Source organism: Anabrus simplex, chromosome 11 (genome assembly GCF_040414725.1).
Source record: "Anabrus simplex isolate iqAnaSimp1 chromosome 11, ASM4041472v1, whole genome shotgun sequence".
Taxonomy (NCBI): Eukaryota; Metazoa; Arthropoda; class Insecta; order Orthoptera; family Tettigoniidae; genus Anabrus; species Anabrus simplex.
Genome location: NC_090275.1, coordinates 86,849,363 through 86,875,498, shown reverse-complemented (window position 1 = coordinate 86,875,498; position 26,136 = coordinate 86,849,363). Strand labels below are relative to the sequence as shown.

General features: G+C 37.2%; 1 protein-coding gene across 4 annotated transcripts in view; it reads right to left on the bottom strand.

Annotated features, from left to right (window-relative positions):
- LOC136883507 (fatty acid synthase) overlaps window positions 1-26,136 on the bottom strand; it is an 830,097-nt gene that overhangs the window by 570,818 nt on the left and 233,143 nt on the right. For all 4 annotated transcript variants that reach the window (XM_068229677.1, XM_068229680.1, XM_068229678.1 and 1 more), the window contains one exon: window positions 5,174-5,404. In XM_068229677.1, the coding sequence (XP_068085778.1) occupies window positions 5,174-5,404 (231 nt within the window). The remainder of the gene's footprint in view (window positions 1-5,173; window positions 5,405-26,136) is intronic.

The following is a 26,136-nucleotide window of genomic DNA, read 5'->3' as shown; positions in this document are numbered from 1 at the left end:
ATGTACGTAAATTAGGCCTGCTATACTTACGTGTGTAACTACGTACGTAAATTAGGCCTATTGTACTTACGTACACAGCTGACATGTTGGTGCTTAACTTCACGTTCTTAAGTGAATTGTGTAACAATGTACATAAATTAGGCCTACTGTACTTATGCATAGTGGTTTGCAGGACATTCAGTTACGGAGAAAAAGAAAGCTACACAGTTTATAGATGATGAAAAATTGAAGTTTATTGAGAACGTGGATGCTAAACCACACATGAAACGTCTGAAAATCGCCCAGATGTTGGACTTTCCTGCTACAACTTTAAAGATAATTGTCAGCAACATGTATAGTTTGCATTTCTATGAATGTTTTTCCCTGAAGTTTTATGTTGGTGTTCTTAAAATGTATTATTTCTTTATTTATTTCATTATAATTTTAAGCACTTGTTTCTTTGTTTTCATCGTAACTATTTTTATGTTCAAACCTAACTTTAAATTTAACAGTGAAATTGTTTTTCATTTTCTAGCATGTTCCCTCTTTATGACGTTTTTTCTTTTGGTCCCCACAAAAATGTCCTAACCAGTTTTGACACTACTTGCTGTTGGAGGCTTTAACTTTTCAATGCATTTTCTCGCTATGAGGTGTGGCCAAACTTCTGGCAGTTATAGCACCTCACTGGAGCTGGAATATACGGACAAACAGTCAGCCGGTACATTGCCAATTTTATCCTTTTAGGCACGGTCTCCGCGTCAAAGGCAAGGATGAAAGTGCCCATAATGAGCAGCTTATCGCCCACACACCTTTTCAACCTCTTCACATCGGTTATATGCCAACGTGCTAGGTATCAGATCATGGTAACATTGGAAGGCTTAACCAAATCCCTGTGAAATATAATACCCTTGCAGGAGTTCAGGGATTGGCGAGTCTGGATCTTATATAATCCACAGGAACTGAAGTATACAGCTTATATTTCTTTGCAATTTTAGATGCTGTTTTTTTTAAGGGAGTCACCCTCTGAAGGTTTAGAAAAAGAAGAAGGGGGTTCTGTTTTTGGACCCACAAGTACCTGGGAAGTATTAGTTTGACCTTCGGCATCACCCTAGGTAGTACCAAAGGCAAGGATAGATACTCCGAGGGCACCTGGTGTATGGAGGGGGTCGCGTACAACTACTCTCCCAGTAGCCACGCATCACCTTGTCACAACCTAAAACTTGTGATTGGGGGAGGGCGAAACCTCCAAACAAACTTATTCAACCCAAGGCAGAGAGGTTGGGTAGACCAGAAGAGCAATTAAATTTAAGAAGGTGAGAATAGAAATGTAGAAACAGCAAAGAAGAATAAAGAGCACAGCCATCTCTCAAGCAACTCAGGAGACACCTCGTTAGTCTGGGCCTACACCGAGGCCAATCTAGCATGTGTAATTCTGAGCTCGCTCTGCCCTGGGTATCAACAAGCACACAATCCCCAACACCGATGTCAAGGTCTTGGAGTCCCTAAAGGGGCTCACCCCAGGCATATCTTGTAAATTTCTTGCTGTTTTTCTTCTGAAACTATGTGTTGCCCACAATCATTCCATTCTTCTCACAAAACTCAACCATTTTCCCTCCTTCATTCATTTTCCCATATCCATATGGTGTGATTACTTCTTCTTTTCCTTGTCTTTCGTTTCCCACATGTGTATTTAAGTCTCCCATTATAGTCCCTTCGACACCAGTTATCTCCTTGTCTAGTTTCTCCACGAATTCCTCAATATCTTCCTTTTTGTTCCATGTCTGTGCATGTATACACTTGTATAAAGTCCTTCACTTTGTTCCTCATTCTCAGTCTAATTTTTATTATGCTGTCGCTGATGTACTCAGTCATATTCGCATACTCTTCCGGCTGTTTTGAAAGTATCAGGTCCACTCCATTCTTTCTTTTCCTTCCATTTAGCTTCGCTCAACCCCATAATTTCTATACTCTCTTTCTCCATAAAATCCACCACTTCTGCCTTTCCTGTCAGGGTGATAAGTTAGATTTTGCTCAGATTTATAATGCTGATTGCTGGTCACCCATTTTTCAGTTCTCCCAGTACCCAAGGAACTGCACATTGCTTGCAGAGTACGCCCTAACTTTTCTCGAGGCAAGTTTAGATGTACCATATTATATCCAGTCTGTGGACTGATGACTCAAACAACAACAACAACAACATATTATATATGTCTGTGTCTGTTAGGTCATCAGCCCAGAGGCTGGTTGGATCCTCAAATAGCACCACCAAAGGTTATGCAGTTATAAGGAAACCGCAAAAACCAATGGCAGCATCAAAATGAGGCGTACTAGGCAAGACGAGGAGTGAGGTAGTTTGCCATTGCTTTCCTCACTGGGTCAGAAAGTGCTATTGCAGCACGACTGACCCTATGAGCAACACCTTTCAACACTCAGATGCACTAGTCGTGCTCTGAATGTCATTACTCAGCACCACCCATACCCCAGCAGCTTCCATATTGTCACAGCCATGGATGAGACTGGGACTTCGGTGAAAGCTACACTTTACTCTGTGCCAGGATATTATTATGGTGGGGTCACCACTCCCAGAGGCATTTTATACCTATTGCCAGCTGTTACGTTAGGCTGTTCCTCAGGATTTCACTGAAGTACAGACATTGCTGACAGGAGAAATTTTTTCCATTTTATCTGCCGTTGGGAATGGGGTCCACTTTCACCATCTAAACCGTTGACCTTCTCTTTTCTGCTGAATTTAAGAGTCATTTCTTACACAAAGGCTTCACCTGGCCTCTAAAAGTTGGACTCCTCTGCCTATAGCCATCGGTTGCCCTTTTGGGTGTCAAGTTTGGTAATGACAGCTTGACTCTCGGTCAGACCTGACAAACAGACTTTATATACATTTCTACAAAACCTAGTGATGTCATTGTCTCTATAATAGGTTGGAGGTTGGAGAGACACATGGACGGAAAATATTCAAGATTTTACTCGTGGGCAGGAGACTGAGCTTCGCAGCATTGAGACCGGAACACACAAGATAACATGCCCATTTGTACCTTTCATTTTACTTTATCATGAACTTTTAGCAATATTTTAATGTTATTCCATAATGTTAATCTTAATATTATTTTAATTCAAGGTGTTCAACTGAAGATGACATGTGGCAAGTTGAAACACGTCTAATTAACATTCATCTTACAAGATGATACTAATGTATTCACTTAGGAGGACAATAAATACTGCTTTTGTAAGAGTTCAGCCATCAATATGGATAAAATGCAGTTTATTGTCTGTCATTAATCAATAATAATTAAAAAACATTATTTGAGAGAATCTGATGATGACCTTTCAGGAACGGAGCATGTACTGTTATTAATTAAATGTTTTCTTTTTCAGAAATGGAAGGAGAATGAAGGATGTAAATTGAAAGACTCTCTAGACTTCACAGACTTATGTAGCTTTAAGGGGAATGTTCGTACTTTAAATAGGTTTTTCCTTATTACCAATGTAGTGATCTATTGTTTAATTTATTTGGAGGTGAATGTCCCTATGTTGTTCGTAAGTTACATGCACTATTCAAAGTACGAACGTTCCCCTTAAGTCTTGACCCATATTACTATTGAACAAACATAAATAGCAATCAAGTTGCTCGTCTACACAGAAAAGGATACCAACTCCCAGATCAACTCAAAAACAATGGCTGCTGTAGAAATGACAAAACAATTCGCCATCAACCACAACATTCTTGATGCGTTATTTAGTTTAAAGTGTGGATATGTTATTCGGACTTCATCGATGGTTTCAGACTTATCAATGGTTTAAATTAAGACTATAAATTGTGTCATATCAGTGTTTATATCATTATAGGTTATACGTATTCTTATGTCTTCCAATTGGAGTGTGGCTGAAGATGACCCAATATATATGGGGTCAAAACTAGTCCCAGTTTTATAAAACAATACACAAACTAATAGTATTGAATAGGTGGACCCTTCCTACCCTTTGATAGTTCACAAACCTAAAATGAATGGGGTCAAAAAACAACAAGAGTTGACCATGAGAAGTCAGATAGGAAAGATAAAAGTATGGAGCTTGGTACATGTTAGTGCAAGTTACCTACCAGAGTGGCACAGCCACGGGAGATGCAAAAGGGACTAAAGCTCTGATACTTTCCTCTCTTTTGACAAAGGACTACTTTGTTCTGCAGATGATAATGGCAAGAAAGTTATTTTTGCTTTAACTCTTTATAGTTTTCAAACAAGCACTACTAACATAGGAATACAGCTATCTGTCCAGGAAACACTTTCTTGTCTTTCATATAAATACTCCTGTTGGTTACCATAAACCAGTTCTCTCGCATAGTGATATCAACCATACTGTCCGGCTCCATGGCTAAATGGTTAGCGTGCTGGCCTTTGGTCACAGGGGTCCAGGGTTCAATTCCCGGCAGGGTCGGGAATTTTAACCATCATTGTTTAATTTTGCTGGCATGGGGACTGGGTGTATGTATTGTCTTCATCATCATTTCATCCTCATCATGACGCGCAGGTTGCCTACGGGAGTCAAATCAAAAGACCTGCACCTGGCGAGCCGAACACTTTCTCGGACCGGCACTAAAAGCCATACGCCATTTCATATCATGACCATAATTTTAAGAAGTTGGCAATACCATTTGGTGGCAATATGTGATCCTGTCGCCTCTCAGCATACAACAAAGCTTAGTATAACCACTGACATTGTCAAGTGCATGCTATATCTGTTTGAGACTTTAAATGTGTGGCCCTAAAAACAGAAGTTTTCAGGGAAATAACTTTAACTGTTCATGAAGTGATCAAAGAATTGCAGCATAGAGTTCCTCGTCGAGTCAAATTCCACCTGTTTTTTACAATTTAGAATTATGTTAATTTTTTATTTGAAATATTTAATAAAGAACTTTGTATCTTGTATAAGAATAGCAATAATATATAGCTTGAACAACATTGACTCTAAAACATCAGGTATCATGAACATATATTTATTCCATCTCCTCACAGTGAACACTTTTTTATTGCACAAGGTTTTTTTACAGTTAAGACATCTTATCATTAAAGCCCTCCCCAGATAAAAATCCCACCTGTGCTACTGACATACTCATACCCTTTAAGTACTGTACATGTACATACAGGCTGTAGTTGCTATATTCATATATATATATATTTACCTTGAAAGATGTAGTCAATAAATCTTTAACTTGACGGTGAGGAGTGTCGTAATGCAGGTTGGGCAATAACTTGCCCATTTCCATGCAGAGAATAGTCTTTGAGATTGAGGACATTACGGAAGAAGGTTCAGAATGGCCGAGGTTGGATTTCACTGAGCCAATTGGTAGTGGCTTTGTTCGCCCAGGACCAAAGACTCTTCCCAAAGCAGTTACTTCCTCAGGATCACCAACCTAAAAGAATAAACAACAAAGACATGTCTCTCAATGTATGCAATAGATAACCAAAAAGTAATAATCAGATTGTAATTGTAACATTTTATGGCCAACATAGGGCCATATCAGTCAATTAAAAAAAATTTAAAAAGCAGCATTTCTATGCTTCCAATATTTCTTCATCCCCTTACAGCTCTACTCACACCCTTTAAATAGTAATAGTAGTAATAATAATAATAATAATAATAATAATAATAATAATAATAATAATAATAATAATAATCCCCACTAACCCCATGGCACTACAGCCCTTGAAGGGCCTTGGCTTACCAAGCGACCACTGCTCAGCCCGAAGGCCTGCACATTACAAGGTGTCATGTGGTCAGCACGATGAATCCTCTTGGCCGTTATTCTTGGCTTTCTAGACCAGGGCTGCTATCTCACTGTCAGATAGCTCCTCAATTCTAACCACGTAGGCTGAGTAAACCTCGAACCAGCCCTCAGATCCAGGTAAAAATCCCTGACCTGGCTGGGAATCGAACCCGGGGCATTCGGGTAAGAGGCAGGTATGCTACCCCTACACCATGGGGCCAGTAATAATAATAATAATAATAATAATAATAATAATAATAATAATAATAATAATAATAATACACTTATCATCATACCTGCCAACTTTTAGGAATCAAAAATAGGTTAATTCTCGGATTTCATCCTGTATATTGCGCCAGGGTCTCGATGAAAATAGAACATAAAAGACATCCATATCTACAGTTACAAGGGGAATTGACCATTAAATTTAAAATCTTATCCTAAGAAAAAAGTGGTTACAAGAAAATGTAACAAGCACGGAACAAAATGCATAATAGTTTCCTTTATTTGTAACATGAACATTCAAAATTCAATTTTATAGGTATCTCTGAACACATGGGTATAACATGTGTTATGTTTTGTGGCCATAATGTGAAGAGAAAATAACAGAAACTGTCACCACAACTCTCTGAAACACATTCAACTCATTAAAATTATAAACTAATAATGAATACAAATGCACTGAAATACGTGAAACTACCACAAACAAAACAGATAAATATGTCTCATACATTAACATGTAATTGCAATTCGACAGGGGGAAAAGCACAGAACAGAAAACAAAACATACACACACATGTGGCCTACAACTAAATGAAACTACACACAGAAACTATGTTAACAGCGCACGAACCACACAATAAGAAACTCAAACTATCATCCCGATTATCGCTAGCCTTTAAAGATAAAAATTTCATAATGTTCCGTATTGAAATGTATCACAATGAAAATTGAATTAATAAATAAGGTAGTTCAACCTATTCAATATAAATAAATATGAAATGTAGTATTACATTCCTATTTAATAACAAGCGGTACCGGTTTCGACCCTTATCTGGGTCATCATCAGCCGCATAAAATGAAAAAACAATGCATAGGTACATAAGAAATTAAAGAGTGAGTTTTTCACAAAAAATAGTTGAAGAGACAAAATATGTTAATGGAGATTGGCACTGTGCAATTTTAAAACGTAAAATCTAGAAGAAGTAGAAAGTCAGTCACTTATAAGAAGTAAGGTGCGATCTTCTGAATAGTAGCACAACACACACAAATTTCAGCACTGTCTTATAATGTTTACAAGAAGAGATGAAAAGTTAAATAAGCCAGCAAATAAGGTGCGAAGACACAATATAATTTAATGAATGTGAATTCCCAAAATTGTTTAGAAGTCGAAGACGAGTCGCTTGATTGTAGTGAATTGCTAGCTCCTGAAGATCAGCGCAACACACTCAATGTCCGGCACTGTGCTTTCAAATGCCGACGGGCATACACACATTTTTACAACCGAAACAATTACAGACTAGTTCATCAAGCTATTCACCGAGTTCCGTTGCCCGTTGGCATTTGAAAGCACAGTGCCGGACATTGAGTGTGTTGCGCTGATCTTCAGGAGCTAGCAATTCACTACAATCAAGCGACTCGTCTTCGACTTCTAAACAATTTTGGGACTTCACATTCATTAAATTATATTGTGTCTTCGCACCTTATTTGCTGGCTTATTTAACTTTTCACCTCTTCTTGTAAACATTATAAGACAGTGCTGAAATTTGCGTGTGTTGTGCTACTATTCAGAAGATCGCACCTTACTTCTTATAAGTGACTGACTTTCTACTTCTTCTAGCTTTTACGTTTTAAAATTGCACAGTGCCAATCTCCATTAACACATTTTGCCTCTTCAACTATTTTTGTGAAAAACTCACTCTTTAATTTCTTATTTACCTATGCATTGTTTTTTCATTTTATGCAGCTGATGATGGCCCAGATTAGGGTCGAAACCGGTACCGCTTGTTATTAAATAGGAATGTAATACTACATTTCATATTTATTTGTATTGAATAGGTTGAACTACCTTATTTATTAATTCAATTTTCATTATCGCTACCCTCTCGCTCGTAGGACGACTGCCGTCCTGAATTCCCAGCGGTAAAACACACACGATGCTGTAGTCAGTGGGAAATACAATACACGAAGGTGATGGAGGATACACTCGCCAAACAAAGCATCAATTAAGTACGCTTGAAAATATGGTTGCGTAAATTACACAAGCATACAATAATTTATCCTAGGGGAAGAGTATTGACCGTACTGGAGGTTATATTGTTCAAAAACAGGAAGATGAGTTAAAAAACTGAAACTTTCTGGGTAAATCAGAAGGGTTGGAAGGTATGCATCATTTTGGCTTTTATTACGATGGATTTGCCACTCCCAAAGGCATTTTAGAGTTACTGCCCGCCGAAGCTTGTAGGCCGCTCCTAACATGGAGAACAGGCCCTTTTGTAGTCGCTCCTCTGGAGTACAGACGCTACAGTTGATATGGAGTTTCAGTGGCATTTCCTCCACTGAGTGCCCATTTCCCTTCTATAAGGACTCCTCCACCCTTAGCCGTTGGTCCTTATAGTGGGTCAGGCTATTTACCGCTGCCCAACACTTGGTGTGGAGACACTGACTGTATGGTTTACTCCACTACCATAGCAGATTAACTGGCCAGACACCAATATTTACATTGCATCAAATGATGGAAAGGTATTGGGAATATGGAAAGGACATGGTAGTATCATTTCCAGATATTGAAAAGGCATATGACAGTGTCCCAAGGAATTTGGTATGAAGCACAGATTGGGAATGAAACAATGCAGATGGTAATAGCATTGTATCAAAATTGCGAAAGCTGTGTTAGAACCAAAGTGGGTCAAACTGAATGGTTCAGAGTTGAGATAGGCTTAAGACATGGAAGTGTATTGTCTCTCTTTCTCTTCATTACCATCATGGATAGAATTCTACATAATATCAAGGGGAAGATGATGGGTGACCAAGTAAAGTCTATGCTCTTTGCTGATGACACTGTAGTTTGGGGAGATAATGAAGAGGAAGTACAGACACAAGTTAATTTATGGAATGAGGAGATAAGAAATTTCAGAATGAAGATTAGTACTGGTAACAGGTAACAGAAAATCCAGGGAAGTGATAAAAATGGGAAATGAACCTCTTGAAGTAGCGAAATTTTTTAAATATTTGGGCACCGTGATGTTACAAGATGGAAATTTGGATGGAGAAATTGATTTAAGAATACAGAAGTCTGCAAGTTTCTACTAGTGTGTGAGAAAATGTATGGAACAAAGATGTGCCAATGAAGTGCAAGAAGGTTTTATACTCATCCTATCATAAACCTATACTGACCTATGCTTCAGCAGCCTGGACGTTGACTAAGCAGAACTAAAGTAAGATACAAGCAGCTGAAATGAGGTTCTTGAGGAGCATACGGTGAAAGACAAGATGAGATAGAATACATCATCATCATCATCATCATCATCATCATCATCATCATCATCATTTCCCACCTCCAGTTTCCCGGGTGTGGTGTACAAGCGCTCGCCATCTCCTTCTGTCTTCATACATCTTCTGATCAAGTACATCCTCCCATTCGTATCCTCTCTCCTCCACATCTGATCTTACAGTCTCTATCCAACGTTTTCTTGGTCTACCCTGTGGTCTTCTTCCTACGAGATGAAGGTCGAAATATTTTCTGGCAGGTCTTTCCCTGTTCATTCTCATTACATGCCCATACCACTGAAGTCTGCATTTCTTTATGACACTGATAACAGGAACCTAAATACCAGCTACTTTCCTATTCACTTCATTTCTGATCTTCTCCTTTCTGGTTGTTTGGTTCATGGTTTTAATGAATCTCATTTCAGTTGCTTGGATTCTACTGAAGTCTTTGTTTAGTAGGGTACATGTCTCTAAACCATACGTGAGGATTGGTACGCAGTAAGTGTGGTACATGATTGTTTTCGCTTTCTGTGGTATTTTGCAGTCCCAGAGGAGATTCCTGACTTGACTGTAGAAGTTCGATGCTTTCTGTGTCCTGCTGAGTATTTACTACCTAACAGTGTTGTCTTTCGATATTGTGCTTCCGAGGTACTTGAAGTGGGAAGCTGATTCGATTTTTGCTCCTTCCAGAAATATATTTGAGGTTGTTCCTTCCCTGTTGATGGTCATTTCCACTGTCTTTGTTTTGCTCATCTTCAGACCAAAATTTTTGAATGTGTTGTTCCATTCATTAAGTTTTTTCTGAACTTCAGCTTCTGTCTCTCCCCATAAAAGCACATCATCAGCAAATACCAGAGCGTTTGGTTCACTGTCCATTTTCTTGATAGATTTGATGACCTTGTACATTACTATTACGACGAGATAGAATACAAAAGGAGGAAATAAGGAGAAGCATGGGAGTGTGTAAACTTCAAGAAAAGATTGATATAGCAAAGCTAAAATGGTTTGGACACATGATGAGAATACCAGGAGAGGGAAACCAAAGAGAACATTCATGGATACAGAGACTGAAGAGAGGCCAAAGAGACGGCCTAGAATGAGATGGAGGAGCTCTGTTGTGGATTGTATTGCAAATAGAGGAGTCGATAGCAATAAAGTACTAGAAGAGGAATGGTGGAAAGATCGTGTAAGGTGGAGTGCTTTGGTACACTACCGTACCCAGAGAGAATATGGAAAAGGGGATGGATGAAGAAGAGAGAATAATAATAATGTACCGTTTTCATCGTCCTGATATCGGAATAAAGGTTGTCATACGACATAAGTTTGCCATGCACGGTAATGAGATCGCGAAGATTACGTAATTGGGCCATACGTCAGAAAGGAATGCATATATTAAGTAAAATAGGCCGTGATTTTGGAGTGTATATATTATACGAACGTATATAATCAAGAAGGCCATGCACGTGACGGCAAAGATGTTTATTTGATGAATTAAATATGCCTAGATCACGGACTGAGACGGAAAATTATAAAGAATCCATGCGGCCGTGATAAAATAATAGAAGGTTTTTAAAATTGTTCAAAAAGAAGAAGTAGCTGAACAATAAAAAAATCTATTACGCAAAACGACATAAATTTATCCACGAGAAGAAAAGTTAATCCTCGCATAAAGAAGAAGGGAGATATTGCAATTATTACCGGCTGGAGAACCTGCAAAGCGAAGGAATATTTGGATATCACATATATTCGAACGAATATCGTGACGAGCAAGTTGGAAAATACCCGAACAGTAATCGGAGGATAGACTGAAGGCCGTACGAGAAATCAAGTCGAATTTAACGCAGTATAGGTTGATTAGCTGGACAAAAGAAATTTTTAGAAAGCTAAATTGATAGATTTTACCTGTTAAACTGGCGCAAAGAATTAACCTTGAATTACTGTCCTAATAACCTGAATCTTAGATACAAACTTGATACTCATTCCCAAGAGTATGGACGTGAAATTAATTCCCGCTTTGGAAATGTTTCTTTCATATATGACTGACGGCTACAACATGAGAGGCTAAATCGGAGATGGAGCCGACTGTCCGACGCAGACCGCCCAGCTGTTTCTACTATCCCGGGTCCCAAAACTACAACCTGATGGTGACGTAACGGAGGATGGAGTCGTTCTACGCAATCCTAAGATGACAACATCGAAGCCAAAGCCAGTCATCTAACGTCAGTGATCGCAAGATAAGTTCCAAAGAGTTACTTTATTTTCTTGAAATTAATATGCAGTAAATATAGTAGTTATATTTGTAGTGAACATTGGTATGTTGTTTTTACGTAGTTCTTCGTGATAAAATCTCAGTCGTTGCCATCTTTGCAATGAGATTGTCCTTGTTGACTTATTATTATTATTATGGGAATAGGTATTTCTTCCAGAGTTTACAATCAATGTCATAATATAGGAATGTTTATAACTGAATAAGGAGAGATTTAGAATGTGATTTTCAACCATTATGGGACTGAAACATTGTATATAAAGAGACGTAACCCTAATTTAATATTTTTAAAGAAGATAGTTGATTTCTGAATAACCAATATCTGTTTGCTGATACAACGCGATGAAATGTGAGTACATATTAACTTGTTTGATTTATATATGTGTTTCATTTTCAGGCTAACGTGTTTATGTGTATTATATATGAAATCTAACCCAAAAGAGTACCGTTGCAGTACATTAATGAGATGTTAAGATGATTTGCCGTCATGCTGGAAATGATAAATGTTTACGTAGGGAAGTTATGATTTGAGTGGCATGTTAATGTGGATTTATGAATAATTATTCGCTGAGATATGTTTATGGGAATGAATAATGATATATTATGGTAATTAATATTGGTAAATGGAGAGATAGATATGCTTATGGATAATTTTGGCGGTAAATACGGCGTATATTTGGCCGATGGTGATGTTTGACATATGCGGCAAGATATTAATATGGTAATGCGAGATATATTGGGTTAGCGGTACACGAATACAATGAAATACATCGCAGATTTCGTATATGGATTACCGTAAACTGTCTTCAAAGGAAATATCCAAGTAGGAAATAAAAGAAGGGAAACTTGTTGTCTTCATAGATAATATATCAACGTTGTACTGAATATTATTGGAAGTTTGTTGTCGAGAATGAATTTAATTCATAGAACAATCCCATAATTTAAATCTCTACCACAATTAGATAAAATAGGTTACCAAATGCATTCCTACGGAATTCTTGATACCTGATTGAATATTGGTAAACCATAAAACATGTTAGGTATAATTTTTATTTGAACTACGATTATAATTATTCTTTACACGATACCTACATTTAATTTTAAGGTGTTATTTGAATATTTTAACCTAATGACATGGTCAAGGTGACCAATATTTCTCGTTTAATGAACTATATATATATTTGAAATAGCCATTTTGAGCTGATATATATTTGGAACTTACTTGCGATTGCTAACGTTATAACATGGGAGGAAACGCGTGTGTTTATGACAGAATATCAATTTGATAATGATGAAAATAAGCATTTTAAAAAAAAAAGAAAGAAACAATAACTGATGGACTTAGATTATGCATATTTAGTATGGAGATTACTTTGGCTTAGGGACTTGGATTTATTTTTAACCCAAAAATGTTATACTACGTTTTCAATAGAAAGAAAATGTACTTTCGATTTTTATAATTAAGAGAATTTATCCTTTATTTTTGTGATGCGCATAATTGATGCAAGAAGAATAGTTGAATCAGATCGAAGATAGATTAAATTAATTTATTTTTTTTTTTAGAGAGGAGGAAGATAATTGATGTTGATAAATATTATCAGATTTTCTTTTATGATTCTGGAATCATGAAATAAATTATAGATTATCCAATCTAGATGTTATTATTTTAGGAGATAGGCTAATATCATTATGATATAAATAATTTTGAATTAATTCATTTTAAAGAATATTTTATTTCTTTTCTTTTCTTTTCTTCGAATGATTGGACTTGGAAAACTTGATATTGATTCTGGGTGATGAATGGTATCGATAGTAATTTATTGAAAAGGAAATGTGGTGTCTCAGTTGATCTCACGTAAAAATAGTATGGTTCGCAGATGCAATTTAATTATCCCTGAGAGGTGTCGCGTGGCAATTTAAGGATTACCATATCAAATATTGTAATAGGAAAAATCAAGGTTACGACATCGCTAAAATTCTATGATGCAATAACTGTTTATACGATGAGTATTTAAAGCGAACATAGCTACCGACACTTAGCATCAATTTTATTATATGCATTCATCCATTTAATGATCTGTAGGAGTGATGGATGATTGAGGGGAAAATAGCCGGAGCAATTGTTAGGTCGCCCAATATGGTGCAAGAAAGAAACCCCCCTCAGGATGATGCAATAATAATAATAATAATAATAATAATAATAATAATAATAATAATAATAATATTAATAATAATAATGAAGAAAAAAGTACTGAAGAATGTTCACCAATTTGGAATGGGATTCCTAGTCTATAACAGTATAATAGACTCGATCAAGAACTTCTCATCAACCTCTCCAAGAATAGCAACATTAACTATTAAAGTGCGGAATAAAACTTATACTCTGATAAATGTCCATGCCCGAACAAATGACAAAAAAGCCAAGGTAAAAGAAGAAAGTGACAAATTTTGGGAAAAACTGGACCATCTACTATTTAACATCCCTGATGTAAACACTAAAATCTTGCTTGGAAATTTCAATACAAAAATATGGCAAGAAAGAAAATATCGTACAGTAGTGGGAAGATGGCCAGCTCATAAATTCACAAACAAAAAACGGGCAAAGATTAATTGAACTTTGTGAAGACCATAGACTTATTCTGGAAACCACAAGATTTAAGAGACAACCACACAAATTAATGACTTGGAAATGTCCTAATGTGAAATTGGGGGAGTTTCAAATTGACCGTGTAGCCATGGATAGAGATTACTACAAAGAAGTTTATAATGTGAAAGTCCTCCAGGGGGTTGACATTGATTCACATCTTTTCTTTCTTTCTTGAGAACCGGCCAAGCTTAGGACCACGCCAATACCACTTCACTTCCTTCTAATCATCCCTTCTTCCTTCCTCTTTCTCCACAGTGCCTTCATTCTTTCAGAATGTTGCGCTCTTCTCTCTTCAGTCCATCTTCCCTCTCTGCGCTCTTTCTTTTCTTCAACCAGAATTTTTATGTTGGAAAGTCTTTTCCTGAATTGGTCTCTATCACGACATTCTTCATCTGCAATTCCTAACCTCTTGAGTTCTTCCTTCATCTGCTTGGCATATCCCCCCTGGCTCTTCAAGTAGTATATTTTATTAAAAATTTGTTTATTTAACCTTGTTGGATCCATTCTGACCATGTGTCCATAGAATCGCAGCCGTCTTTTCCTTATTGTTGTTTCCAGGTCTTCTGTTCTTTTGTATATCTCCTTATTTGAGCGTAATCTGTAGTTTCCCTCTACCAACCTTGGGCCGTAAATCCTCCTCAATATTCACATCATTATATATCAAAAATAAAAATAAAGTTAACACCTAAATGGAGACCAAAAAAAAATCTCGATCCACTAGGCGAAGAAATGATTATCCCAGTTATTTAATAAATAATAAAATATACTTGTGTATGGAGAGATCTAAAACACCCCTCAGTGACAAATTGGGGACGGTAATTAACTGAAAACTGTGGCTGAGGAAATTGCTCCCATTAAACGGAGAAAGAAACATGCCTGGTGGAATGAGGAATGTGACAGTGCAATTCAAGAAAGGCATAAAGCATGGTTATCTGACCAACAACGGAAAACTGAAAAATTCCGCAAAGAACTCTTGAATGCCAAAGGACAAATAGCCAAAGAAATTAGAAGAATTCAAAGAAATTATCAAAAAGAAACACTGAATACCATAGAAGACTCATTTAGTCAACATAAAACAAGAGACTATTACAAAACATTCCAACAATATCAATCAAAGTACACTCCACCTACACTTATTTTAAAAAATAAAAATGGTGAAATGACACACAAAAATAGGGATAATGCTAAAATTATGGCTGACTATTTTAAAGAATTCTTAACTGTGAAGATCCAAAAGAACAATTTGATTTTGGTCCTTCCCCAAAAAATAAAACTCCACTGGAAAAGGTTATACCACCAACTTATGATGAAGTGATCAAATCAATAAATTCCCTCAAGAACTACAAAGTATCAGTAGAGAATCAATTGGTAGCAAAACTATGGAAGAATGCAAATAAACAAACCCTTCAAAATTTACATAAACATCATAGACATCTGGAATACTGAAATGCCTGAGGAATGGACTACAGCAATAATCTAGCCACTGCACAAAAAAAGGTGAAAGATCGGATTATCTAAAATTAGATATACAAGAATTCAGAAACAACTTGACCAGGAACTGGGAGAATATCAGGGAGGATTTTGAACAGGACGAAGCTGTCCCGATCAAATCATCAGTCTTAAGTGGGTCACGAAACACCATAGAGTTTGGAACAAGAGATTAATCATCACTTTTGTTGATTTCAAAAAAAAAAAGCTTATGACAGTATGTTCGTGGTGAGTCACTACTGAAAGTCCTTAAAGAATTTGGTTTACACCAAAAACTCATCAATCTTAGTGGAATCACTCTTAAGAATACTAAGTGGAAGTCAACTTTAGAGGCGAATTGTCTGAGCCATTTGAAATCAACACTGGACTTCGACAGGGAGATGGACTCTCGTCATTATCGTTTAACTGTGCCCTGGGTATGCGAGAACAAGTAAAGAAATATCATTCAAACATCAAGATAGGCAGAAATATTAAATTTAATTGCCTAGCATTCGCAGACGATCTTGCATTACTAGCAAGTAGTGTGGAAGAGCTAAATTTCAAATTGAAGAACTCGAGAAAATTGCTGAAAAACTTGGACTGCAAATCTCATTTGAAAAGACTGAAATGATGCTGACCTTCAGAACTGAAACACCAGCCATTCACCTCAACAATGGCAAACAAATTAAGATTGTGATTAAGTTCAAATATCTGGGGGAAAGTATAACCTGGAAGACAAAAGGGAAAAGATTTATCGACAGCAGAACATTTAAACCTAAAACAGCACAGCGAATCACCTGGCCAACTTGTAAAAAAAATCTCTCTCCATGAACGTTAAATTTCGACATTGCATACAGTTGTAAAACCCGAAGCAACTATGCTAGTGACACAATCTTCAAGTTGAACACTATTCAACAACAAATAAATTGCAAAAAGTAGATAGAAGAATCATCAGGAAAATCATCAATAAGAAACACCAAGTTGATGGCCAATGGAGATTATTACCTAATGAAGTGGTTTATCGTGAAAGCGAATCAATAATAGATACAATGCGGAAAAGGAGAATTCCCTTTTTTGGTAATATATTCAGACTGCCAGAAACCTGACTAGTGAAGCAGTTATTTAGTTACTTCTGGAAAAACAAAGAACACTTGGTTCACAGAGATCATGAATGATTTAAAGAATTAAATTTATCAATGCTCCAAATTGAAGGCAGAGAAGAAAAGAGAAGAGAATTCTAAGGAATAAACACTTGCAATTCAAACTCGTAATATTTGAACGAAGGAATTACACCATTACTGACAGACAAAGGGCAGCCAGGTCCGACAGGATGAAGTAGTTTTGGGAGCGGAAGAAGAAGGTGAAAAGCAGACTGTATTTAATACTATTAGACATTAATATATATGACTGATTGAAGTGCTCCAATGTAAAAAAAGAAAGAAGCATACATGGTGAAATCAAGACTTGAAGATGCATTGAATGAGAGATTGCAGTCATTAAAAAGTTGTATGCTATGAAGAAGGAAGATAATTATGAAAACTTCAGAAAACAAAGGAAAGCTAACAGCAAAAAAACCATGATAAGGCCTACCAAGAAGAAATTTTAAAAATCTCCACTGAACCTAATTGAAGATGATTTTCAAATAAAGAATACTCAGAATATATACAAAACATTCAGATCAGTTTAACAGGATAACTACAACATAGTTTATGCTTTAAAAACAGAAAAAGGAGAACTTGGTCTGAATAATAAAGAAAACTGAAAAAATTTGGCAGAATACTTTAAAAAGCTTCTCAACTGAAAAAACTCTAATATTTAATAAATATGAACCCACAAACAATTTTCCAAATCTGCCACACGAACCTGAAGTATGAAATATAATCAAAGTACTCAAAAAACAACGAAGCTACTGGAGAAGACTCAATTACAGCAGAAATATGGAAATTTGCCAGCCACAAAATGATTGAAAAACTCCTACATTGTAAATTTATCTAAAACAACTCTGAGTGATGATGAAAACTGGTGGGATTTCAGCAGGACATATCAGATCAGTTGGATTCAGGAGGTCAGTTAGATTGCATAGCCATAGATCTTTCCAAAGCCTTTGATAGAGTGGAACATGGAATATTATTAAAGAAATTGGAGGGAATAGGATTGGACGTAAGGGTTACACGTTGGATAAAAGCATTTCTAAATTCAAGGGTTCAGAAAGTCAAAGTAGGAAATAATGTATCGCAGGAAGAGAAAGTTTGGAAGGGAATTGCACAGGGTAGTATAATCGGTCCGTTACTTTTCTTAATATACGCAAATGATTTAGGGAACAATATAACATCAAAAATAAGATTGTATGCAGATGACATAATTGTTTATAGAGAAATAAACAACATTGAGGATTGTTCAGAATTACAAAGGGACCTTGAAAGTATCCAACAATGGGTTGAAGAAAATAATATGAAGGTTAATGGAGGCAAATCAACTGTTACAACTTTTACAAACAGGAGTTTTAAAACTGAATTTGAATATACTTTGGATGAGGTAGTTATCCCAAAAGATGGCAAGTGCAAATACTTAGGTGTGAGATTTGAAAGTAATTTGCACTGGAAGGGTCATATTGATGACATTGTTGGGAAAGCATACAGATCATTACATGTCATAATGAGGCTACTTAAAGGATGCAACAAAGAATTAAAAGAAAAAAGTTACTTGAGTATGGTTTGTCCATTATTGGAATATGCAAACAGTGTTTGGGATCCTCACCAAGAATACCTAATAAAAGAAATAGATAGTGTGCAGAGGAAAGCAGCAAGATTTGTAACAGGGGATTTCAGGAGAAAGAGTAGTGTATCAGAAATGTTAAAGGAACTTGGGTGGGAAACTTTAAGTAAGAGAAGGGAGAAAACTAGACTTACAGGATTATATAGAGCCTATACAGGAGAAGAAGCATGGGGAGATATCCGTGAGAGGCTTCAGTTGGAAAATAATTATATCGGCAGGACTGACCACAAATATAAAATTAGAAGGAATTTTAGCAGAAGCGACTGGGGTAAATTTTCATTCATTGGGAAGGGTGTGAAGGAGTGGAACAGTTTACCAGGGGTAGTGTTTGATCCTTTTCCAAAATCTGTACAGATATTCAAGAAGAGAATAAACAGCAACAGAGAAAATAAATGAAGTGTTAGAGGGCATTCGACCGGTGCAGGTTATTGTAAATAAATAAAAAATGTGTGTGAATAAATTAATTCCATCCCCTGGTCTAAGGAGTTTGGACAGCCAAAGTAGGGGACTGCCTGTAGGGGTGAAGTACAGTGGGGACTTCGAGGGCCCTGGGACCGCTACGGTAGCTGTGAAGGCCCTTCAGGAACTCTGAAAAGTGGTGGCAAAAGGGGCTCTGGTTAAGACGCAGCAGGTCGTTATGCTACTTAGGATCCAGAACGGGTAAAAAAAAAATAGTAAATAAATAAATGCAATGTAAATATTAATGTTATACCAGTTTTATAGTATCATTTGAAGCAATTCCACATACTGTATATCAGTTGACTATATTTGTAAGTAGTACAGGAGATATTATAATTAGAATTTTTTAAACAATATAAATTTATTAAGGATGAGCTGTGTGTTTAATAGAAAACATTGTTAGCGTAAATTGTATAATATTGTATTATAGGAAAAATTTTCTTCTCTTGTTAATTTAATATTTAGTGCTTGACAATAATGTATTTTAGTGTACCATTTGCCACCGAGGTAGACACCTCATTTGCAAATAAAGAGATTTTGATTTTTTGAACTCAATTCTTTCAAAGGGCCTCAAACACAATTGGCCCAACCTCAACACTTTCAATGTAGCCACTAATTTAATTATTGAATCTGAAATAGCCATTAACAAAATGCCAAGAGATGAACAAGATGAAATCAGATATGAAGTAAAAAAGAAAACTCGAAAAAATCTTCCTTAACAATGACAAAAACACTTCTCTTAATAATAATAATAATAATAATAATAATAATAATAATAATAATAAACTCATTTCGGACCTTAAAAAGAAAATCAATGACAATAATCTCATCATCACCAAATCTGATAAATCTGTCATAATGGAAAAACTGACTACTTAGATAAAACCAAAAATTTTTTCAGTTATTCTTCTTTTTCTATAGTAAAAAAAAGACCCAACCACAAAAATCCAACGCCTACTCAAACAAACTTTAAAAAACACTTCCTTTCTCCTCACAGATCAAGAAAAAACTAAATTAATAAACATGAACCCAGACCTACCCACTGCCAAAGCCCTCCCAAAAATTCACAAAACTAACATTCCCATCCGTCCAACAATCAATTTCAGACCCAGTCCCCTATACAACACTTCTAAATTCATCAAAACATTTTTACTAAAAAACTATCGATTTTTATCCAACAAATCTATCAAAAACACTTCTGATCTAATCAACAAATTAAAGAACTTTAATATCCAACCAAATTTTTCTCTCCATTCTTTTGACATTGTAAACATGTACCCTAGTATTCCAATTTCAAAATTATTCCCCATAATAACAACCTAAACAAATTCAGTAACCTAAGTAAACTTGAAATTCAAGACTTCATGTCTATTTTAAAATTGGTTCTCAATAATAATCATTTTACCTTTGATAACACCATTTATCAACAAGATGGCTTGGCTATGGGCTCACCAGCTTCAGGCATTCTTGCTGAAATTTACCATGACTTCTTAGAAAACACAAAAATCAATAATAATTTCTCCAACATCCTCTTTTGGGCCCAATATGTCGACGACACTTTAGTAATTTTAAATGAAGAATCAACCAACGCAGCCTCTACACTTATTCATCTCAACAACTTAGACTCTAACATTAAATTCACCCTCGAATCAGAACACAACCAAACTCTTAACTTTCTAGACTTAACAATCACTAGACATCCTTCTTCTTTATCTTACAAAATATTCAGAAAACCAACCCAAACAGCAACCACAATACGACAAGATTCTTCGCACCCTCAAGCACATAAACGTACTACTTATAACAGCTTAATTTTTCATGCCTTCAACACCCCTATGTCTAAAAAAGATTTAAATAATGAATTGAACACCATCCGTAACATCGCTAAATTCAATGGCTTTAACAACCGCATCATCAACAAATTCAAACACCGTCCTAAAACCACTTTATCTAAAGACATAACAAAACCAACTGCATTTTCCACTTTCACTTTCACTCAAGATGCTTATAAAATAGCTAATATTTTTAAAAAACACAACATGAAAATTTCTTTTAGAACTAACAATAGAAATTTAGATATTTTACACAACTCTAAATCACTAAATAAATCTAATGCTTTTTCTAAATATGGAGTGCACAGATTCAAATGTAACAACTGCAACTCCTCCTACATCGGACGAACTGGCCGCAACTTCAATATCAGATACTCCGAACATATCAACGCCATTAAATACAATAGATTCTCAGCCATAGGACAACACATACAAGACTCCAACCATAGTTTCACCAATATTGAAAAAGACATGAAAATACTTAAAATCATAAACAAAGGCCCCCTCTTAAACACTACTGAAAATTGCTTTATTCACCTTGATCAATACTTCAACCCTAATTTCAATTTAAACGACATTTCTGAAAAACCCAATATCCTTTTCGACTTCCTAATCCTTCTTCTCAAAAATTCTAAATTTTAAAACCCCAATTCTATTTTCCATGCCTTACAAAGTTCCTACCCACATTTTCTACCTCCAATAACCCAGCCTCCTAACCCACCCTAAACTACCCCTCCTTCATCTATCTCCCTTTCTTATCCTTCCTCAACACCATTTAATTTCAATTTCTTTTATTCTTACCTTATTCCACTATTCCTCTTCCTCTATTAATTTATTCTATCTTTTCTTTAAAAAAAAAATCAATTCCACCTTCATTTCGGTTCTTCTCATTCATACTCAACTCCTGCCATGCGCCGATTTCGACTACTTCAATCAAGACCTGAATTTTTTACGTTTTAAAAAATTGCGCACTGTGCATATACGTTTTCATTTGTTTCTGGTATTGCGCTTTTTACTATATTTTTTTTCTCTTCACAATTGTTTTTTCACGTCAACTGTTCTAAGTATTTTATAGGAGCACAATTACTTATTCAATTATATTGAAGTGTATTATATTTATCTATATACTTAATTTCCTGCGACCGAGAAAAATTACTGGATCGTCAAGCTATTCTCGATTTTACTTTGGCGTTTGAAACTGATGTTGAATGTGTCGCGCTGATCACCGGGAGCTGACAAGTTGCTTCAATGGATCTACTCGTCTTCAACTCCTGCACGATTAAGGATCTTCGTATGTGTTCGATTGTGATGTGACTTTGTGCCTGACAGTGTTTAAAAACTGGTTCATTTAACCGTTCTCCGCTATTCGTAAACATTGTGGGACTTTGCCTAGCACTGCGTGTGCCATGATGCCACTCAGAGAATTACGCACTGTTTCCTTTTGAGTGACTTGCATTTTACTTCTTCTGAGTTTTACAGTGTCTACCCCCGTTCCTTTTTATATCGTCTCTTCTACTGATCCGGAGTGTACTTAATCTTTTATTTCCTTTTCCTATGCATTGTTTTTCATGTTTTAATTGGCTGACGATGACCTGGACTAGGGTCGAAACCGGTACCATTTCTACTTATTATTAAATGGGAATGTAATTCACTACATTTCTTATTCTTTTGTATTGAATAGGTTGAATCTCTTCATCAATTATTTCAATTTTGAAACTCCTAAATATCTAAGAAAAAATTTGGGAAACAGAAAAATTCCAGCAAAATGGACATGCCCCCTCTTACACCCATTATACAAAACGAGTCACCAAAGAGATGCTAATAATTACAGAGGGAACTCCTTGTCACCTACAGTATACAAAATCTTGTCTAAAGCACTACCGTATTGAATCGTTTAGAAGAACATGCTGACTATCAAACTGGAGAATACCAAACAGGGTTTAAGAAAGGAAGGTCTTCTGCAAGACAAACTGGATGCTGTTATGCATCTTTAGACCAAACGCCCCAAGTTGGTTTTGAGATATTCGTGTGTAACTTTTGTGCATGAGGAAATCCAAGCAAACACAATTTTGCTAAATGTGGATTCCAGTGTTGCAGTATAATACACTCATGCTCATAAATTAAGGATAATTGCATATTATGGTGCCACACAACGTGGCACTACACAAAATTGGTGCTAATAGCATAGGCACATAGTGAACACAAACGAAACATCTGTAAGTCCACGGTATTGGTGATAAGTTGAGAAAACCGTCCCAAAACACATGTGCTACAAAACGCCACTATTTCCTGCGCATGTACCCCGACATCAATATGGGATATGATCACCATGCACACGTACACAGGCCGCACAACGGGTTGGCATACTCTGGATCAGGTGGTCGAGCAGCTGCTGGGGTATAGCCCATTCTTGCACCAGTGCTTGTCGGAGCTCCTGAAATGTCCTAGGGGTTTGAAGACGTGCAGCGATACGTCGACCGAGAGCATCCCAGACGTGCTCAATGGGGTTTAGGTCTGGAGAACAGGCAGGCCTCTCCATTCGCTGGATATCTTCTGTTTCACGGTACTCCTCCACAATGGCAGCTCGGTGGGGCCGTGCGTTATCATCCATCAGGAGGAAGGTGAGACCCACTGCACCCCTGAAAAGGCGGACATACTGGTGCAAAATGACGTCCCGATACACCTGACCTGTTACATTTCCTCTGTCAAAGACATGCAAGGGTGTACGTGCACCAATCATAATTCCACCCCACACCATCAAACCACTACCTCCATACAGGCCCCTTTCAAGGACATTACGGGGTTGGTATCTGGTTCCTGGTTCAAGCCAGATGAGAACCCGGTGAGAATTACTGTTCAGACTATACCTGGACTCGTCTGTGAACATAACCTGGGACCACTGTTCCAATGACCATGTACTGTGTTTTTGACACCAGGCTTTACGGGCTCTCCTGTGAACAGGGGTCAGTGGAATGTACCTTGCAGGTCTCCAGGCGAATAAACCATGTCTGATCAGTCGTCTGTAGACTGTGTGTCTGGAAACAAGTGTTCCAGTGGCTGTGGCAAGGTCACGAGCAAGGCTACCTGCAGTACTCCGTGGCCGTCTGCGGGCACTGATGGTGAGATATCGGTCTTCTTGTGGTGTTGTACATTGCGGACGTCCCGTACTGTAGCGCCTGGACACGTTTCATGTCTGCTGGAATCGTTGCCATAATCTTGAGATCACACTTTGTGGAACACGGAGGGCCCTGCTACGACCTGCTGTGTTTGACCAGCCTCCAGTCGCCCTATTATTCTACCCCTCATAACGTCATCAATATGTGTTCGTTGAGCCATTTTCACCACACAGTCACCATAAGCACGTCTGAACACATCTGCACACTTACTCGCTGCACCGTACTCTGGCATGCACCAACACACCTCTGCGTATTTGGACTGCTGCCAGCGCCACCATGCAACGTGCCGCAGATCAAATGCACCACATGGTCATACCCCGAGGTGATTTAAAACCGCAAGCCGCCCACCATAGCGTTGTTTCACCATGTATCAGCATTATCCTTAATTTCTGAGCATGAGTGTATATTGTACCTTCTCTCCAAATTTCAACATTTTTATACTCACAGCACGTGTTGCATTAGTAAAATGAAGCATATTTAACTTTTATTTTGTAATATTTGACCTCATTATTTAGCCAAAATTTCAGTATGTTTTTGAGTGAATTCAGAAATCTGTCTCTGCGACCTACACTACGAGGGAAAAAGTAAAAAGTTCTTGAAGATGATTTTCAAATAAATAATACTCAGAATTTATACAAAACATTCAGATCAGTTTAACGAGATAACAACAACATAGTTTATGCTTTAAAAACAGAAAAAGGAGAACTTGGTCTGAATAATAAAGAAAACTGAAAAAATTCCCTACAGTCAATAACACTGTTCGTGCATCCTGCCCTAAATAAATGCATTGTACTGCTTGAGATGGCAAAGGATACAGCCTTTAATTTCAACTTAAAAAATTATCACAATAGTGAGTCATACAAAAAAAAAAAAAAAAAAAAAAAACTTTAATCATAAAATTTATAAATGTTAGTTGTATTTTGTACCTTTGTTAAAGAACATTTCCTTAATGAATTTACATTTGCCACGAACCTACTACGCTGGCGTAGCAGGGGGAGAGGTGATACTCCCACGTGGCGCGTCCCAGGTGGCGGATGGGGGGGTCCTAACCAGCTTGCTGGCGGACTTGAGGGAAATAAAATACCTCTCGCGGACCATACACACTAACCCCTGTGGGTGGGGGACGCACATGTAGAATACACCCGCGGTATCCGCTGCCTGTCGTAAGAGGTGACTGAAAGGGGTGACCAAGGGATGATTGTCTTGGAACCATGAAACTACTTGTGATTAGTACCACCACACGGAGAACATCATGGGTCGCTTTTACGTGCGCGTAGTACCACTATATTAGTTACCAAATAGGTTTGTGATTAGTAGCACACAGGAGCACCGTGCGGTCGGCTTTTGCAGTACCTGTGATTAGTACCACCATATGAGCAGGACCATGGGATGATAGCTACCATGGTTCTGCCTTGCCTGTGATTAGTACCCACTATATGAGGAACACCACGGGATAGGGGAAGGTCCCTGTGGTTAGTACTCTTATGTGATGAACACCATAGGTTTGCGTTGCCTGTAAATGGTGCCGCAAAGTGAGAAAAACATGGGTCTGTATTATATGTCGAATTTCATAACCTGTGAGTAGTACAATAATGTGTGGAATACCACAAGTCTCTGCTACTTTTGATTAGAACTGTAATATGACAAATACCATGGTTCTACTTTCCTAGCGATCAGTACCGTTATGAGGGGTCGGTAACTTGGATTTTGGACCCCCTTTATACTGCAAGCATCATTGTTTCAGTGTTATGCTATAGAAGCAGTCCCTTGGTCAGTAATCCTATTCTTTTACGTCAGTTTGTGTGAATGTAAAGCATTGCGGGTCGCATCCACTGATTGTTTTAAATTCATGTCCATCTTTTCATTTTTCGTTCTCACGCTTTGAATTCTGGTCAGTGGAGAATTTTAGACTTTTAATTTGTCATTCAATTTCGTCTCATTTTGTACCATTAGGGGCCGATGACCTCGGTGTTAGGTCCTTTTAAACAACAATCATCATCATCACAATTTACATTTGAATTGTCAGCCCTGTGTTATAGGCTGGATTTGCACACCAGCCAGTCCAAGGATTTTAATTCTAAACTGAGGGCTGGAAACAGGTTTGATCATCCTTGTGAGGAGCTGAAGTGTTGCCCAGTGTGGCAGTCAGTATCTGCAGGCCATCTGGCTGAACAGAAGTCATCTTGGCAGGTTAAGACCCTCAGTAAAGCATATGTATATGCCAAAAGCTTTTTCTGGGGTTCACTAAATTGCTGCCTGCTGCTAGC